This window comes from Pelophylax lessonae, assembly GCF_965119305.1.
Source record: "Pelophylax lessonae genome assembly, chromosome: 9".
Classification (NCBI taxonomy): domain Eukaryota; kingdom Metazoa; phylum Chordata; class Amphibia; order Anura; family Ranidae; genus Pelophylax; species Pelophylax lessonae.
This window is the reverse complement of record NC_138776.1, coordinates 11652393-11670271: the sequence shown is the minus strand read 5'-3', so window position 1 is coordinate 11670271 and position 17879 is coordinate 11652393. Positions and strand designations below refer to the sequence as shown.

The 17879-nt window shown below is 44.0% G+C and overlaps 2 protein-coding genes across 2 annotated transcripts in view; both read left to right on the top strand.

The window, feature by feature from the left end:
• OGA (O-GlcNAcase) overlaps nucleotides 1-16238 on the top strand; it is a gene marked incomplete at its 3' end in the record, with an annotated part of 175635 nt that extends 159397 nt beyond the window's left edge. Inside the window, exons 15-16 of the mRNA XM_082268362.1 lie at nucleotides 12454-12613; nucleotides 16102-16238. Coding sequence (XP_082124488.1) covers nucleotides 12454-12613; nucleotides 16102-16238 — 297 coding nt within the window. The remainder of the gene's footprint in view (nucleotides 1-12453; nucleotides 12614-16101) is intronic.
• LOC309563271 (RRP12-like protein) lies at nucleotides 1166-12431 on the top strand (the record flags this gene model as incomplete). Its single annotated transcript, XM_082267676.1, has 8 exons — nucleotides 1166-1305; nucleotides 2267-2490; nucleotides 4556-4639; nucleotides 8844-8920; nucleotides 9000-9105; nucleotides 11129-11245; nucleotides 11351-11489; nucleotides 12415-12431. Exons 1-8 carry the CDS (start codon nucleotides 1167-1169, stop codon nucleotides 12429-12431), a joined length of 903 nt encoding a protein of 300 aa, XP_082123802.1. The 5' UTR covers nucleotide 1166.
• Nucleotides 16239-17879: the final 1641 nt, after the last annotated feature.

Here is a 17879-nt window from a genome sequence, read left to right as displayed (position 1 = left end):
CTGGAAATAATGTGATGAAATACAATTCAATCACTCAGGAGCTCTGCAAGAGAGATGCTTCTTCTTTGCAGTCCAAGAGCCAACTGCCAAATTCTCCCTGTGTTCTGCTATTTATGGGCTGCAGACAGGTCATGTGACCACCACTGAGAAATCATAATGTTTGTGCATTCTGTGTGCTGGCTGCAGGTCATGTGACCACCACTGAGAAATCACAATGTTTATGAATTCTATGTGCTGGCTGCAGGTCATGTGACCACTACTGTGACATCATAGTGCCTGTCCATGTCTGTGCATGTAAACAACCTGCAAGTCTCTCTTTACATTCCTTTGCCACTGCTTCAATCTAAATCTTCAAATTATATGGAATACTTTGTGTTCGATATATTCACCAACGTCAAATGTTTCCCATTGGGTGTAATATATATATTATATGAGACTTTAGGAGCAGAATGGAGTCATGGGGGCAATAAAAAAAAAACGTTTACAGGCCGACTGTAGTGAGAAGAAAATTAAGATGTTGCCTAATTAAAAAAAAAAATATATATATATATATGTATATATATATATATAGATATCTATCTATCATCTATATATATTTATTTATTTATTTTTTTTTATTTCAGGTAATTATATAGCGCTGTCAATTTACGCAGCGCATATATATATATATATAATGTTATAATCAGAGCAGATTATAGTTTATTATTATTAGTTGTATTATATTTTAATTAATTCGTTTTATTCATAGATGATAGTTTATTTTATATTAGTATAATATTAATAAGATGTAATAATATATTTTGTTATTAGTTTATTTTATTTTCAACTTTATTAATGATATTATTATTTGTAATATTTAAAACCATATTAATTATGATTATTGTAAATATATTAATACACTTAATAACATTAATAATAATAAGAATAATATTAGTAATAATAATAGAAGTGTAATGAAATATTTCTAGGTATTCGGCCGTTAGAAGTCTCCTGTGTTGGTGTTGTGTTGAGATGTCACTTGCCTGTAATGAACTCCGGTGCCGCTAGAGGCCAGCACTTCCTATACCGTGCGATCACTGTGGCTTCCTGCCTGTGATCACCATAGAGCTCCGGTGAGGCGGAAGTGATCGGTGGATAGAGCAGATCCCGGAAGTCGGTGGGTGAAGATGGGGAAGTCGGGGAAGCTGCGCCCCGGGGTGGCCGGGAAGGTGAAGCGCTGGAAGAAGGGACACAGCAGCGACTGCAACCCCGAGGAGAGGAGACACCGGGAGGCCGCACGGAGCCGGTTCTTCACCCGAAGCTCCGGTGAGGGAGACACAATTCTATTATTATTATAGCAATTCATCATCTCCTCCCATTTCCACCATCAGGATTATTATTTTATTATTTCTTACCGGAACATTAATCATTATCTGTACACAAATCATCATTTCTATCATTTATTATTATTATTATTTCCTCCCAGATCTACAGTGAGGATTATTTTATTATTGTTACTGAAATATCAATAATCATCAGAAATCATCATTTCCCCCATTTATTATCTCCTCCCATTTATTATCTCCTCCCATTTATTATCTCCTCCCATTTATTATCTCCTCCCATTTATTATCTCCTCCCATTTATTATCTCCTCCCATTTATACAATGAGGATCATTATTTTATTATTTTATTGTTAATAAAACATTTTATAATCCTCATAGCAGAAATAATATTTTATAATACTTTCTATCATTTATTCTTATTTGGATCTGTGGTGCATTTTTATGTGTTTGCACTGTGGTGCTTTCTTGGTGCGTTTAGATCCGCTCTGGTACAGTTTTGACGCTTTAGATGCACCATGGTGCCTTTTTGGTGCAGTTGGGATGCTCTGTGGTGCGGTTTGGATGCTCTGTGGTGCGGTTTGGATGCTCTCTGGTGCAGTTCTGTATAAAAAACACAGCAGTAGATGGCAGTAATGAGGAACTTTTTTTTAGGTCATTCTAACTTTCATCATTCGGTAATATTCAGCAGAAGAATCGGCCATTGGATGAAGGTAAGTATAGAACTGGGGGAAGGAGGATGGGAAAGGGGGGTTTGGATAGGGGGGCCTTTGGAATAGGTCGGTGTCAGGGGGGGGCTTTGGAATAGGTCAGGGTTGGGGGGGTTGTGGGTAGGTCGGGGGAGGGGGTAAAACAGATAAATGCACATTATTGTATATCATGTGACTAATAGTCGGATCATCTGGGATACATTGATGCCATTGGTTGATGTTTCTGTTCTCCAGGGAAGAGTGAGCTGACGGTAGACGCTGTAAAGCTGCACAATGATCTGCAGGCGGGTTCCCTGTCCATACAGAAGAGGCCGGAGGAGCAGATGGAGGACGAGGAGGAAATGGCTGTCACAGAAAGATCCGGAGCCACCTTCCTCAGCGGCCTCTCCGACTGCACCAACCTCACCTTCAGCAAAGTCCAGAGATTCTGGGAGTCCAACTCGGCCGCTCACAAGGAGGTGGGTGACGGTTCTGGAGCTTTGCAGGATAACTTCACTCCCACTTGCTGACCAGGACTTTTCTGGCACTTTTTGTTTACAAGTTTAAATCGGTCGTTTTTGGCTTCAAAATTATTTATAACCCCCAAATATTATATATTTATTTTTAGCAGAGACCCTAGAGCAGTGATGGGGAACCTCGGCACCCCAGATGTTTTGGAACTACATTTCCCATGGTGTTCATTCACTCTGCAGTGTAGTGGAGCATCATGGGAAATGTATTTCCAAAACATCTGGGGTGCCAAGGTTCCCCATCACTGCCCTAGAGAATATAAATGTCGATCGTTGCAATTTTTTATGTCAAACTGTATTCGCGCAGCAGTTTTGCAAAATCTATTTTTTTAGAAAAAAATAAATAAATTTTAATGAATTCTAAAAACAAAACAAAAAATTCCCCAGTTTTTTTGTATAATGTAAACAATGTTACGCCGAGTAAAAAGATACCTAAGGCCTCTTTCACACGGAGCGGACCGTATTGCGATCCTCTCCGGCACTTTTTTTTTTTTTAACAGACACGGGTGACACTTGTCCGTATGTCCGCATATCATCCCATCTGTATGCGGATAATATACGGACATAATGTATGTCTATGGGCATTGCAGATGTCAGCGGATGACACTGCTGACATCCGATTTTCCTTCCTTTCCGTTTTTTTAAACGGAAATAAAATAGGATTCTGTTCCCTTCCAAAAAACGGAACAGAACTGAAAGGACGGAAATCGGATGTCAGCGGTGTCATCCTCTCACATCCACAATGCCATTGACATGCATTATGTCCGTATATCATCTGCAAACTGATGGAATGATATACGGACATACGGAACGCCCGTGTGACAGAGGCCTTACCTTGCTTTAAAACTGCGCACGCTGGTGGAATGACAACAAACTGCGGTACTTAAAAATCTCCATAGACGACACTTTAATTGCCTTTACAGATTGGCTGTTAGAGCTACAGGGGAGGTCTAGTGCTAGAATTATTGCTCTCGCTCACACCTTTATGGTGATATCCCATGTGTGGTGCGAACACTGTTTACATATGAATGCACAACTTACGTATGCGTTCGCTTTTACGCACAAGTATGGGGGCGCTTTTCAATTTTTTTTTTTTATATATTTATTTTATTTTTACACTTTTTTAATTTCTTTTTTTTATTACTTTTATTCCTATTGCAAGGAGTGTAAACATCCCTTGTAATAGAAATAAGGGATGACAGGTCCTCTTTATGGAGAGATTTGGGGGTCAAAAAGACCTAAAATCTCTTCTTTACCTTTTTAAAAGCAAAAGATCAAAAAAAAAAAAAAAAATCTTTTACTCTTAAAAAAAAAACAAAAAAAAAAACTTGTTTACTTTCAGCCTGCACAGGAAGTGAGGTCATGACGTTGCTTCGGTCCTCCAAGGCCATAGAGGCGATCAAAGCGAATCTACTCTTTGGTCACCTCTGGGACTAGCTGGCCGCACCGTTGGATCATTTCTCGGGTGAACCGGTGGAAGCGGGGAGGAGGTCCCCTTCCAACGTTTGAGGTTTCCAGAGGTTCAAAAGAGCCAGCCAACGGCTGCAAGAAAAAAAAATTATATATATATAGCTATAAGAATGTAAGACCAGAAGAATGTCCCTTACATTGGTGGTCAGTGGGAAGGATGTCCCTTACATTGGTGGTCAGTGGGAAGAATGCTCCTTACATTGGTGGTCAGTGGGAAGAATGTCCCTTACATTGGTGGTCAGTGGGAAGAATGTTCCTTACATTGGTGGTCAGTGGGAAGAATGTTCCTTACATTGGTGATCAGTGGGAAGAATGTCCCTTACATTGGTGGTCAGTGGGAAGAATGTCCCTTACATTGGTGGTCAGTGGGAAGAATGTTCCTTACATTGGTGATCAGTGGGAAGTCGTTATCTATTGTTTCCTCCAATGCAGTGATATAATTGTTATGTGCTTTTTTCTATCTGTGTGTTTTCTCGGATTCATTTGATTTATAAGACTTCTATCACTGATACAAAGTTTGGATCTCATTAATGATCTCTCTTAGATCTGTGCGGTTCTGGCGGCTGTAACTGAAGTGATCCGCTCTCAGGGAGGGAAGGAGACAGAAACAGAATACTTTGCTGCTCTGGTGAGTGATTTCTCCGCATGTTTGCCATTGTTCTCATTGGTGGAATGTGCGGCTCTATAATGGAAATCTGCAATCAGATATAAGGAATAATATTATGGACGGCAGTACTCCTGTCAGTAATATTTGTATTTTGTTGAATATTTGCATTATAGAGCCGCACATTATGAAGCATGAATACATAAACCTTTACTGTGTGCGGCTTATTTTTTAGGCTTGTGCACAATTTATTTATTTTATGTATTCTGAATAATGAAGATATTTGATTTTTGCATTTTGGACCTTTTGCTTTTAATATATTAGAGGGGAAAATAAAGTTCTGTGGACCTTGCAGCACTCCTGAGGTGTATTAATATCGCCTAAAGGAGTCGGGGTGCTAACAGATTTGCTGAGTCCCTCGCTCCTCTGTAGAGCTTTGTCATTAGTGGACACTTACTCTATAAACCTTTGGATTGTGTCCTATTATCACAGTCCGGTGTGTCTTCATGGGAAGTTACTGAGGTAATGTTATGATGCCCTCCTGGCAGGTGATATGGGTTCAACCATGGCAAGATATCTAAGTACCAGCTGGTCTTCTCCAGAGCTCCTGGTGGTGGTAAAGTGTGGGAATCTCTAGTGATTCTGGTTTACTTTGCTGCAAACACCAGGTTGTAGGCTCCAGGATCTCCCCACCAAGGGGTTGCTGCAGCAGAAGGTTTATGGTGTGGAGATTATTTTCAGGACGGTAGAAAAGTAAGTAGTTGGGTCCACGTAGGGGTCATGATAGTCAGCAAGAGAGTAGTCTGTTCCAGGCAGAGGTCATGGCAGGCAGCAAGCATAATAGTCCTGTCCAGGCAGAGGACAGCGATGGCAGCATTCAAGATAGTAGTCAGGTCCAGGCAGAGGTTATGGCAGTGAGCAATCAAGAGAGTAGTCAGGTCCCAGCAAAAGTCATGGCTGTCAGCAAACGAGAGAATGGTCAGGTTCAGGCAGAGGTCATGGCAGGCAGCAGGCAAGGATAATAGTCTGGTCCCGGCAGAGGTCATAGCTGGCAGCATTCAAGAGGGTAGTCGGGTCCAGGCAGAGGTCATGGCAGTCAGCAAGCAATAGATTAGTTTGTTCCAGGCAGAGGTCATACCAGGCACGAGAGTTGTCAGGTCCAGGAAAAGGTCAAAGGTCGTGGCTCTCAGCAAGCGAGAGTGTGGTCAGTATCAGGCAGAGGTCATGGCTGGCAGCAGGCAAGAGTCAGCTATATAGCGCTTGCTTCAAGTGAACCAATGCTGGACAATAGCTTGTCAATACAAAAGGTTTTAAAAAAGATTTTTTAGGTTGGTAGGCCTTAAATATATATATGACACATTAAACCTTCATACAGTGTTTGGTGCTGATATCTTAACCACTTCCTGCCCGCCCTATAGACTATTGACGGTGGGAATGTGGTTGCATTATCCTGACCGGACGTCATATGATGGCGGCAGGATAATGCGCTCTACGCACCCCCCCCCCCCGGGGGGCGCGCAGAGCGGCGATCGGTGCTGCAGCGTGTCACTCTGACACACCGCATCTCTAATCTCGGTAAATAGCCTACTGACGTTGGCTCTTTACCATGTCACCAGTTGTGTCCAATCACAGCTGGTCACATAGTAAATAGGAAGTGCCGTTGATCTGCTTTCCTTAGTTCGTGCCTTACAGGCACGAGTATAGGAGAGCCGATCGGCGGCTCTCCTGATGGGGGGGGGGGGGTCTGCACTGGTAATCAGAGCATTGATTATCAGTGCAGATCATTAGGGGAGGGTGCCACTAGAACCACCAGGGATTCCCACCCATTACCCCAGGGATGGCAATCAGGGCTCAGGGGGTCCGCCAGTGCCCTCCCCATCAGTGCTGCCCACCAGTGCCCTTCATTGCCATCTATCAGTGCGCCTCAACAGTGCCCATTATTGCCTATCAGTGCCGCCCATCAGTGGCACCTATCAGTACCCACCAATGCCGCCTATCAGTGCCGCATATTCGTGCCACCCCATCAGTGCCTCCTCATCAGTGCTGGAAAAAATGTATCTATTTACAAAATTGTATAACAGTAACAAAAAATGTTTTTTTTTTTTTTTTAAACTTTTCGTTTTTTTTTTTATTTGTTTAGCAAAAAAGAAAAACCTTGCGGTGATCAAATACCACCAAAAGAAAGCTCTATTTGTAGGGAAAAAATGACATAAAATTTGGTTTAGGTACAGTGTTGCATGACTGCGCAATTGTCATTCAAAATGCAACAGCGCTAAAAGCTGAAAATTGGCCTGGGCAGGAAGGGGGTGAAAGTATCCTGTATTGAAGGGGTTAATTGAGTAATGTGCAAGGATGTGTATATATATATGTGTGTATAACACAGTGTGTGATGAATAACAAATGATCTTAAAATACTTGAAGTAAATAACACAATAAAAGTATAAGGAATAAATATTTAGATATAATAAATGCAGTATTATAAAGGTGAGGAAGGTGCTATATTTAAAGTGATTAAATCAATCAGGTAAAAAAAAATAAAAATATATATATATATAATAATCAAGCAGTAAAATTTGTATGTTTTCAATAACAATTCATATAATAATTCATAAGTGACTCAAGTGCAAATGTGTAGGTAAAAAAAGTCCATAAAAAATAGTTCAGAAGTGAAAATATTCAGGTAAATCCTGAGTGCCAATAAAAGAAGGAAGAAGTTCAGGTGCTCTGTGTTGAATCCTCCAATGATCAGTGTTGGTACTTTTTGGTGTCAACGTGGGGGATAATAGAAGAACACACTCACCAGATGAAGTGGGTCTTGTATACCTTATGGTATTAAGACCTGTATACTCTTATATGGCCACCAGGGCCAAAGTAGACACTGCTGGGCTTTGTAGTACCACAGTACCCGGGAATTCCCTCTCCTGGATGCCTCGATCCACAGGGTCCGGTCAGGGTATGCAGGATAAAAAAAAGCTCCAGATAGTGTATTACTGTGAAAAATATATGTGTAATAAAATTGGTCGGTATACAGTACATGAAATAGTAAACAAACCGCCAGCCGTAATGGTGCCCGTGAGTGAAGAGCGGTGAATACCGGCTTGCGTTCCACTCAGGCACCCGTGACGTAAGCAGCGTGCGTTTCACCAATACGTATGAAGACGACCTCTGAAGAAGTCACATACATACATGCACACAGTAAGGCCAATTTAGGCAGGATCCAATTCACCTACCAGCATGTCTTTGGAGTGTGGGAGGAAACCGGAGTATCCGGAGGAAACCCACACGGGCACAGGGAGAACATGCAAACTCCAGCCAGGTAGTGTTGTGGTTGGGATTCGAACCAGCGACCCTTTTGCTGCTAGGTGAAAGTGCTAACCACTACTCCACTGTGCCGCCCTCTTAGCCACCACTGTGCCGCCCACTACACCACCACTGTGCCGCCCACTGCACCACCACTGTGCCGCCCACTGCACCACCACTGTGCCGCCCACTACACCACCACTGTGCCGCCCACTACACCACCACTGTGCCGCCTACTGCGCCACCACTGTGCCGCCCACTGCGCCACCACTGTGCTGCCCACTGCGCCACCACTGTGCCGCCCACTGCGCCACCACTGTGCCGCCCTCTTCGCCACCACTGTGCCGCCCACTACACCACCACCGTGCCGCCCACTGCACCACCACTGTGCCGTTACAATGGCATCTGAAAATTTGATGGGATATATTAGGCAGCACATGAACATGTTGTCCATGAAGTTGATGTGAACGCAGGAAAAATAATGGGGATTGCAGTTTGTTGTGTATGGGGGCTGTGAAGCCCATGGTGACCCGTGTCCACAGCCATAAGCTTCTACAATGGTCACATGACCATCAGAACTGGACCAGGGAGTGATGGAAGAAGGTGGCCTGGTCTGATGAATCACGTTTTCTTTCATGTGGGTTGCCGAGTGCGTCACTTACCTGGGGAAGAGATGTCACCAGGATGCGGTATAAGAAGAAAAGTCGGCGGTGGCAGTGTGATGGTTTGGGCAATGTTCTGCTGGGAAACCTTGGCTCCTCCCATTCATGTGGACGTTACTTTGGTGTCCATGCCTCAACGGGTGAGGGCTGATTTAGCAAAAGGGGTCCATATTCAATATTAGGTGGGTGGTCATAATGTTATGGCTGATCGGTGTGTGTGTGTGTATATATATATAATCTACATTTTTTTTTTTTCTCCCCCATAGATGACCACTCTGGAAGCCGTTGAGTCCGCGGAGTCGCTGTCTGCCGTTGCCTACCTGCTGAACCTGGTTCTGAAAAGGTCAGTCTGCCTGTCTGTTCCCCAGTGGTGGGCGGGGCTTTGGTCCTTCATCTTGCATTTATCTAATGATGTATTTCAGGGTTCCAGGTCCTGTGCTGATTAAGAAATTCTCGGACACATCGAAGGCCTTCATGGATATTATGTCCTCACAGGCCACCAGCGGCAGCACCTCCGCTCTTAGATGGGTAAGTCGTGTTCCTTGTATTCCCCTGTGTATAGAATTTCCTGTTTCTGGAATATTAGAGAAGCGGGGTCGTGTCACCTACATCTGATGACATTTTATGGTCGATGCTTTTGAGATTTAGAGTTTGTCTGTATTTCAAAGTGGTTCTAAAGCCTAAATGTTTTTACCCTTAACTACTTCCCGCCCGCCGTCAAATAACAGTGGAGCGGTTCCAGGTTTCGTTCTGGGACTACGTCACATGACAGCGCCTGGGTACGGCCGCTCTCGTGTGCCCGCAGCGCGGCAATTGTGGAACACAGCGCAGCCGTGATTGGTGACGCTGAGGGTGACCCCGATCTTAGTAATGGCGTGTCTCTTTACCCTTGTGATCGGCTGTGTCCAATCGCATGTAAATGCCAAAGTGCAGTTTATCGTCTCTCCTTGCCTCGCAATGACAGAGTGTGTGAAGAGGAGAGCCGATCAGCTCGCCAAAGGAGCTTCACCAAAGTATTGAGTAAAGGGTATGAATACTTATGTACATGGGATTTTTTCCTTTTTTATTTTGAATAAATTTGCAAAGATCTCAAACAAACTTCTTTCACGTTGTCATTATGGGGGAAAATTTGTAGAATTTTGAGGAAAATAATTGAATCCATTTTGGAATAAGGCTGTAACAGAACAAAATGTGGAAGAAGTGAAGCGCTGTGAATACGTTCTGGATGCACTGTACGTCAATGGAGTATTTTAGATTAAAAAAAAAATGTATGTCAATTAGGGACAGGTGGGTGGAAGAAAGGGGCAGGAGAGGGTTCTTGTTTTGCCCAGAGTTGGACTTTACGTTTTCCCAGAGGCAGGCTATAAAGAGGAATTTCAACCTCCCACTACCCCCCTATAATTTTTTTTTTTCTTGTCCCCCCGCTTACCGGATGCTGAGCTGGCCACACCTTAGATTCTCCCCCACACCGAGGATCCAGCGTTGTCTGGCTGAGATCCTCTTCTCTGCAGCCTCCACCAGATCCCGCACCACCATGTTTATCTGTGACATCGAGAAGGCAGCTCTTCGGGTTCTGGTGCAGCCTACTGATGACACGCCGCTAGGCCCGCCCCCCCTCCTCTGTTATAAGTGCAGTGACCTACTTGTTTCGTTATCTGGGGGACTAGATGTCCAAGGTTTGGGTCCATTGGCTCCATTTCGTATGCCTTTGTGGGACGCTGCACCATTTTAGAGGTGTGCGCTGACTATATTTCATCAAATGCCTCGCGAGGTCGCATAGCCCTGGTCATGACAATGTTCACGGCTAGAGTCGCAGAGTGCCTCTGGTCACAGCACCCCATTCCAAGATGGCGTGGTGAACTGCCGGGAGTGATGCCCCCTTGGTTTCATGGTCTGGTGAGTAGTGTCCCCCATCTTTTCTCTACGAAACGCTGGGGTGGACGCAGTTTTCCCAGAGGCAGGCTATAAAGAGAAATTTCTACCTTCCTCCACCCCCCATAATTTTCTTTCTTGTTCCCCCACTTACCTAATGCTGAGCTGGCCACACTTTAGATTCTCCCCACACCGAGGATCCAGCATTGTCCTGCTGAGATCCTCTTCTCTGCAGCCGTTGCCGCCGCCAGATCCCACACTGCCATGTTTATCTGTGACGTCATCAAGAAGGCTGCGCCAGCTCTTCCGGCTTCTGGCGCAGCCTACCGATGACCTACCATGCCGCTAGGCCTGCCCCCCTCCTCTGTTACGAATGCAGTGACCTACTCGTTTCGTCGTCAGACGTCTTCCAGGGATACATTTTTTCTGAATGAATTTTGTACACTAACTTAAGTAGTTACATAATATTGATGTGTTTTTTTCACAGAACTTTCTTGTATTTTTTCTGATTGTATTAATTGATACTTTTTGCACATGTAGCACTTTTATGTATTGAGGTTGGTAGATTCATACATATGTGGGGCACAGATTGTAGTTGAACGGTGATATCTCTGTCCATTTTCATATACTTTTGTACGTGTTATTCTGTAATCTCATTATTACGTCTTTTTCTTTTCAGATTGTTTCATGCTTGTCAGTACTGCTTCGGAAACAGGACCTGTCTGCATGGAGTTATCCCTCCACTCTGCAGGTGTACCATGGCTTACTCAGCTTCACTGTCCATGCAAAGCCAAAAGTAAGTTGTAGACAAGGAACAGCGAGAGACCTTAGAAAAGGAAACCTTCAGTGGTCTGTGGGTACAATAGTATTATCTGACCCCACCGTGTGTGATTTGTTGTAGGTGCGGAAGGCTGCTCAGCTTGGCGTTTGCTCCATCCTGAAGGGCAGTGAGCTCATGTTTGCAGACTCCGCCCCCGCTCACCATCCTGCTGCCCAGTCCACGGCAAAGTTTTGTGTCCAGGAGATCGAGAAGTCGGGAGGTAAGAGTTTTGTATTGGTGGGAAGGAACAGAGAGAGGTCAGAGTAGGGAGCTGAGCATGGAAGGAAAGAGTGCAGAGACAGCATGTGAGCCGATCAGATATACAATGGATGTAAAAAGTCTGCACACCCCTGTTAGAATGTCAGATTTCTGTGATGTAAAAAAAATTAGACCAAAATAAATAATTTCAGAATGTGACCTATAAACTGTACAACCCAGTTGAACAACAAACTGAAATCTTTTAAGGTGGAGGTAAGTAAAATAAAAAAACGAAAATATGGTTGCATAAGTGTGCACACCCCTAAACTAATACTTTGTTGAAGCACATTTTGATGTTATTACAGCACTCAGTGTTTTTGGGGATGAGTCTATCAGCATGGCACAATTTCTTTAAAAAGTTGACCATGTGCTTTTTTTTTTCTTCCTTGCGCCAAGTTCAGTAATTTTTCCCCTCATTGTGACCCTATGGTCCTCCCATTGGAGAGACGGAGTCATTTCATGGATGGTCCTCAGGGAAGCTCAGGGTTTAGGAGCGGCCGCTCTCAGTAGCGATGAGGCATGAGAGAAATCCCCATCTATAGGTGGCTTCGTTAGTGACCCCCGCCTCGGTTCCCCTTGTCTGATTCCCCCCTCGGTTCTCATTGTCTGGGTGACCCCCCTCGGTTCCCCTTGTTTGGATGACCCCCCCCCCTCAGTTTCCCTTGTTTTGGTCACTGTGTTCCCCTTATCTTTTGGCCTGGTGTTCCCCCTTTCTCCTTATTTCCTGTCTTGGTTACCCCCATTGTTCTTATTTCCTTTTTTCATGATCCGTTCAGCCAATATTTCTATTAGTTTTCTGGTAGTTTTGTTTGCAAATACCGTACTTAATCTGGTTGCAAGATTGCATCTGTATCTGCTAGTTCTGATTGATTTGTAATTTGTTTGAGAAACCATTGTGACTTAACCATCCTTTTTTATTCTTCTAGAAAATCATGCTGAGTTTTCATGAAGAGCAGGAAATCTTACCGGACACATTCCTTGCTAACTTTCCCTCATTAATAAAAGTGGATATTCACAAGAAGGTGACGGATCCCAGCGTAGCCAAAGGGATGATGGCGTGCCTCCTGTCTTCTCTGAAAGCCAATGGTAAGTCCAGATAGTTTTTTTTTTTTTTTATTGGCTGACAACACTTTTGCTGCACTGAAATCCCAAGCGGTGTTGTCAGCCCCGCCCAGTAAGTTCCCAGTTTTACAAAAAGTGTGTGTTAGGAGAACTGGATCCAAATGGGAAAAGCAAATTTAAACGAGTGAGGCAGCTCTGTTATGTGGGGTACCCCTGAGGCTCCCCAGTAAAGTGTAAAAAGATGAGAGCCACTGGTTAGTGCGAGTCCAGTAAAAGTTTAATCGTAATAAAAAGTCAGAAGGCAAAGCCAGCGCTTTTCAGGGGTTTAAAATTCTTTCTTCATCAGGGTCTGGCTGCAATAGAGACTTATAATGGATGCACAATTGGAAATCAATATCAAGTTATAAAGGCTGCAGTGTGATCTCCAACTGACGATTCTTCTCTGGAGACCGCAGAACACCCCTCGCTATCCTTGTCCCCAGAACATAAGGGCCGGTGTTCTGTAATCCATGGATAACGGGGCAGGGCTGATAAAGCTGTTGGGGATTTCAGTGCAGCAGAGGCGGAGCGTGAATGTGAGAATAAAATAGGAAAATGTGTATTGCAGAAATATACTGCATGTTTCCTTTTATTTTACCCATTTGCTTTAAACTTCCTTCAGAAGGGCGATGACACCTATCCTGCATGCAGGTTCCTTTTCTTGTTGCAAACAAGATATGAAGAGAAACTTGGACATCCATGGCAGCTTTTTTTTGCTACATAGCAGTGACATTAAAAAGCAGCTTACGCATTTCATCATGTTAGGGCTAAAGTGATTGTTAGGCCATTCAATTACATTCTTACAATCAGCTGTGCTGTAGTAAATGTTCTCAGTGTATGTGTTTTTTTTTTTTTTTTTATTCCAATGTGTACCTAATTTCATAGTGCTCAGATCGGTGCTCACGTGACCGGCCGCCTCTCTCCATCTGACAGCTAAGTGGGCGTGGCTGGGAAACCCCCGCTGATGTCAGCCAAGAGGAGGAGAGACATGGCCGGTCACGTGAGCACCGATCGGTGCTATGAAATGAGGTACACCGCGGCATTGTTTTTAAAAACGCATACACTGGGACATTGTTTACTAGAACAGGGCGGATTGTAAGAATGTCATTGTTGTTTGATAGCAGCAGGAGGAGAGCAGATCGGCACTCACACTGCTGACAGGCGGGGAGGGGAGAGGAGAGAGGACAGAGGACAGTAGAGAGCTGCAGATGACAGAGGCACTTAAACTGACCACGGTGTCAGGGATCAGCAGCCATGATAAACCATGGTCAGTTTACAGAGGGGAGGGCAGAACCAGGCAAGATCATCCAGGTTTTTTAGGTTATACAGGGGGGCAAATTACAGGGAACAGGATATTTTTTTTTTTATTAGGGTAACCTGTGCTTTAACCACTTTACCCCTGCTCACTGTGCCTCTACTGCGGCACAGTGGCTCGTTATCGTCCAGCGACGTAGACCTACGTCGCTGGACTCCTCCCCCTGTACAGCGGCGCTCCTGCTGTTTTCATTCACAGCGGGAGTCGGGCCAGGGGAGGAGCGGCGACTATCACCGCTGCTCTTCCCCGATCGTCGGGGAATCTAGTTTGGAGATCCGCCCGCCTGTGTAAACAGAGCGGGCGAATCTCCTCAGTGACAGGGAGTGACAGATCGCAGTGTTCAGCATAGCTGAACATGCGATCTGTCCCTGGCTCACTCAGTCCCCTCCCCCCACACACGTCAGTAAGCACCTGGCATACATTAACCCCTCCCTCTCCAATAAAATTAACCCCTTCCCTGCCAGTGTCATTTTTACAGTATTTATAGCACTGATTACTGTAGTAATGTCACTGGTACACCCAAAAGTGTCAAAAATGTCAGTCAAGGGTCCGATCTGTCTGCCGCAATGTCGCAGTCCCGCAAAAAAAATCGCAGATCGCCGCCATTACTCGTTAAAAAAAAAAACACCAAAAATGACAGAAATCTTTCCCTTAGTTAGTAAACGCAATAACTTTTGCGTAAACCAATCAAAATACGCTTATTGTAATTTTTTTTTTTACCAAACATGGGTAGCAGAAAACAAATTGGCCAAAAATTTTAAAAAAATTTGATTTTTACATATTTTTTGGGGGGAATTTCATATAAAAAAATTTAAAAAATATTGTTATTTTTTCAAAATAAACGCTCTTTTTTTGTTTATAGCGCAAAAAGTAAAAATCGCACAGGTGATCAAATACCACCAAAAGAAAGCTCTGTTTGTGGGAAAAAAAGGACGTAAATTTAGTTTGGGTACGGCGTTGCACGACCGCGCAATTGTCAGTTAAAGTCACACAGCGCTGAATCGCAAAAAGTGGCCTGGACGTAAGACAGCAAAATCCTCCGGTGGTAAAGTGGTTAAAGCTGTTTGCTGAAATGCTTAAACTGCCATATGCGATACACAGGGGGTGTCAATTAAATGTTAACGACACCCCCAGTTTGATCGCATATCGCAGTGCGATCTGGCAGTTCGCACAGAATCGGATCGCACAAGTGTGAACCACTGTGCGATCCGATTCTGATGCGGCTTAAAAAAATGCCTCATATGCGTGTTTGGTGCGGATACTGTGCGAATTCAGCCATGCAAAGTGTATGGCTGAACTCGCATCCGCACATGAGATCGCATGTAATGAAGGAGCAGTGCGCTCCGAATTACATGCGATCTCGCAAGCCGCACAAATGTGAACCGGCACTAAGGCTGTTTGCCAAAATGCATAATCTGCTGTTTAACGTCACAGCTATGTAGCAAATAAAGACTTGAAAATGGATGTCCAAATTGCCGACTGCTCATATCTTGTTTGCATTCTTGGAGCCAGAGCAGCGAATAATCCGATTCCTTGTTTGGACATTTGTTTCCTGAAGCGAACCCTGCACCCGTTTCCTTTACTTTTTGTTATTGCACCTGCATCTGCCTTAGGCTGAGTGCGGGCAGCATATAGAGGTGGGTGCAGCAGCTGCACATCAAAATCTGACACACGGCAGGAGTGGGCGCACGGATCCAAACTCAGATGATGTGTGTTCGGACCCGTGCAGCCGCTCCTACCTGCATGGCAGATTTTGGCGATTCGGCTGTGTCCGTGCAGCCGCTGCGTCTGCATATACCTCTATGGGCTGCTCAGGGGCAGGTGCAATAGCAAAGGGCGTGTGCACGCAGCACGGGTGTCATCGCCCATCTGAACGCACACTACATGTTGTTGTCACATGTCTTCCTACCCCCTGCGTTTATGCCACCACCATAGCAATTCGACAGTGTAGAGAGGTAACCACTGGTCCAAAAAGCTTTATTTAAAATCCAGGTGTACAGACAAGCACAGATCAATGAGAAGGGAATAACATTGACTCATTTCATGGAAATTGCTTATTCATAATCACTGTAGAAATTTCCAGGCAGAAAAATGTAAAAAAAAAAAAAAAATGTACCCGTGCCTAATGCGTTTTATTTCTTTCACCCTCTGGTCTCAGGATCACGCGGTGCTTTTTGCGAAGTCCGACCAGACGACAAAAGAATCCTGGACTTTTACACCAAGCTCGGCTGCTTTGAAATTGCCAAAATGGAAGGATTTCCTAAAGATATTCTTATTCTTGGAAGAAGCCTTTAAATTGTTTTTTCTGCAAGAAAAAAAAACACTTGTCCGGATTTGTTCACAGATTTTGTCAGACATGGAAGATTCCAATCGCTCAGCCGGATCTTTGAACAACTCTTATGCATAACTACAACATGATTCAGTTCTTTAATACTAAGAAAAAGCAAAAAAAAAAAAAGTTTTTAAATTGTCTAAAGTCTTCTCCATGATGCTCTTTGTTCCTTTGCATGGGGGGAGTTCTGTGCTCCTAGGTGTGATATTGAAGGATCCGCGTCGGGTTTCTTTTTCTGCGTCGTTATGGATTATGTATTTGACGGACTTCTCATTTAATAATTGTTTGATTTAAAGATCTCCTAAAACATGCGTCATTTGTGCACAAAGGCACCGTGATCTGTTTTTTTTTTTCCAAAGAGGGAACCCCAATTCCCCTCCCCCAGGGAAGATGAACGATGTAGCACATCTCAAGGCGGATAGTAGGGTTGCATAGAATCTGATGGAGTAATTCTAAAAAGCAGCAAAGTAATGATTCTGTAAATGTAACTGTAGGATAATCTTTGTACATACAGACTGTTTACCATTGTGTTTTTTTTTTGTATATTATGTTCAGGTTTCTTTTTGCAAGCTTTGATCAAGCATGCTTCATTTTAAAAATATCGGTTTAAACTATAAGGTTAAAAAAAAGTGCTTTAAACCTGCCTTTTCCTGTTCAGTTTACACGTCTCATTGTGGTATAGTTATCAACACGGCGCTCTGTGCATTTCATAGGAGGTTTATGCATTTTTTTCCTGTTGCCCCATAAGCTTTATAAGTGCTTAAAGGGAAATTCCACATTTGTTTAAAAAAAAAAAAGGGTTTGCAGGAGAGACCATAAAGGGGGGGGGGGTCTGTTTTGCAAAGATACATAGTTTCCTATTTGCACTTCCCAGTGTTCAGAATTTATAATACTTAAAGAAGTCCTCTCATGAGCAATGAAAAATCAGTTTCTGGGCTCATAGATTCATATTGAGATACCTGAAGGTTGACATGTTGAAAGACTGTCTAGTAAATCCTTTGATTTTTCTCTTCCATTACTGTTTGGCAGCTCCTCCCCTGTCAGAATCCCAATTTGTGGGCTTTGCTGTTGATGCCAACAGTTTGCTGCTCCTGCATGACTTATTGATTACTTCCTTATTGTGGAGCTCAGACCAAGATGGGTTATTTCTGCCTGCTCTGCTGTGACGCCCCCACAGAACACACCCCTACTCTGCTGTGACACGCCCCTCTCCATGTTGACGGCACTTTTGTTGTCGAGCTCAGACCGAGGTGAGTTAATTCGGCCCCCTCTGCTGTGACGCATTCCCTCCATGTTTGACAGCACGTTTATTGTAGATATCAGACTGAGTGGACTTGCTTTCATCACCTCCACTGTGACACCCCCCACTTCTGTGACACGTCCCCTCCATGTTTGAAAGCATGTTCGTTGCGCAGCTCAGAGTGAGCACACTTCCATCACCTCCACTGTGACACGCCTCCGCTGCTCTTCTGTGACGTCCCCTCCTTGTTTGACTGCATGTTTATTGTGAAGCTCAGACTGTGATTGATTCTGCCCGGCTCTGCTGTGACACGCCCCCTCCATGTTTGAGAGCATGTTTGGGATCTCAGACTGAGCAGACTTTC